Source organism: Antrostomus carolinensis, unplaced genomic scaffold (assembly GCF_000700745.2).
Source record: "Antrostomus carolinensis isolate BGI_N321 unplaced genomic scaffold, ASM70074v2 scaffold42733, whole genome shotgun sequence".
NCBI lineage: Eukaryota > Metazoa > Chordata > Aves > Caprimulgiformes > Caprimulgidae > Antrostomus > Antrostomus carolinensis.
Genome location: NW_010305247.1, coordinates 984 through 1,338, shown reverse-complemented (window position 1 = coordinate 1,338; position 355 = coordinate 984). Strand labels below are relative to the sequence as shown.

The 355-nt window shown below is 69.6% G+C and overlaps 1 protein-coding gene across 1 annotated transcript in view; it reads right to left on the bottom strand.

Annotated features, from left to right (window-relative positions):
- CATIP (ciliogenesis associated TTC17 interacting protein) overlaps positions 1-355 on the bottom strand; it is a gene marked incomplete at its 5' end in the record, with an annotated part of 2,092 nt that overhangs the window by 758 nt on the left and 979 nt on the right. Inside the window, one exon of the mRNA XM_029084211.1 lies at positions 22-185. Coding sequence (XP_028940044.1) covers positions 22-185 — 164 coding nt within the window. The remainder of the gene's footprint in view (positions 1-21; positions 186-355) is intronic.

Sequence of the window (355 nt, the reverse complement as noted above, 5' to 3'; positions counted from 1 at the left end):
CGGACCCCTGCCCATCCCCGCTGGGGAGGAAGCTGCTGTGCCAGACGGTGGAGATGCCCACGCTGGTGTGCATGGCTCGCTCGATCACAAGCACCTCCACCTCCGCCGAGCCCACTGCCTGCTGCTGGATGCCCAGGGAGCGCTGGGGGGCACAGCCAGGGGTCACCCCTGTCCTGGAGTCACCTCTGGCACCAGCCCCAGGTGCCATCCCCATGCCCTCCCATGCTGTCAGCCACACTCTGCTCACTCTCCTCCTGAATCCCACCCTGGCACCCCCAACTTGACCCAGACCCCCTATCCCACAGGCCCCCGTGGCTGGGGGCTCACGACGACGGGGGTGCAGGGGGGGGCCCCC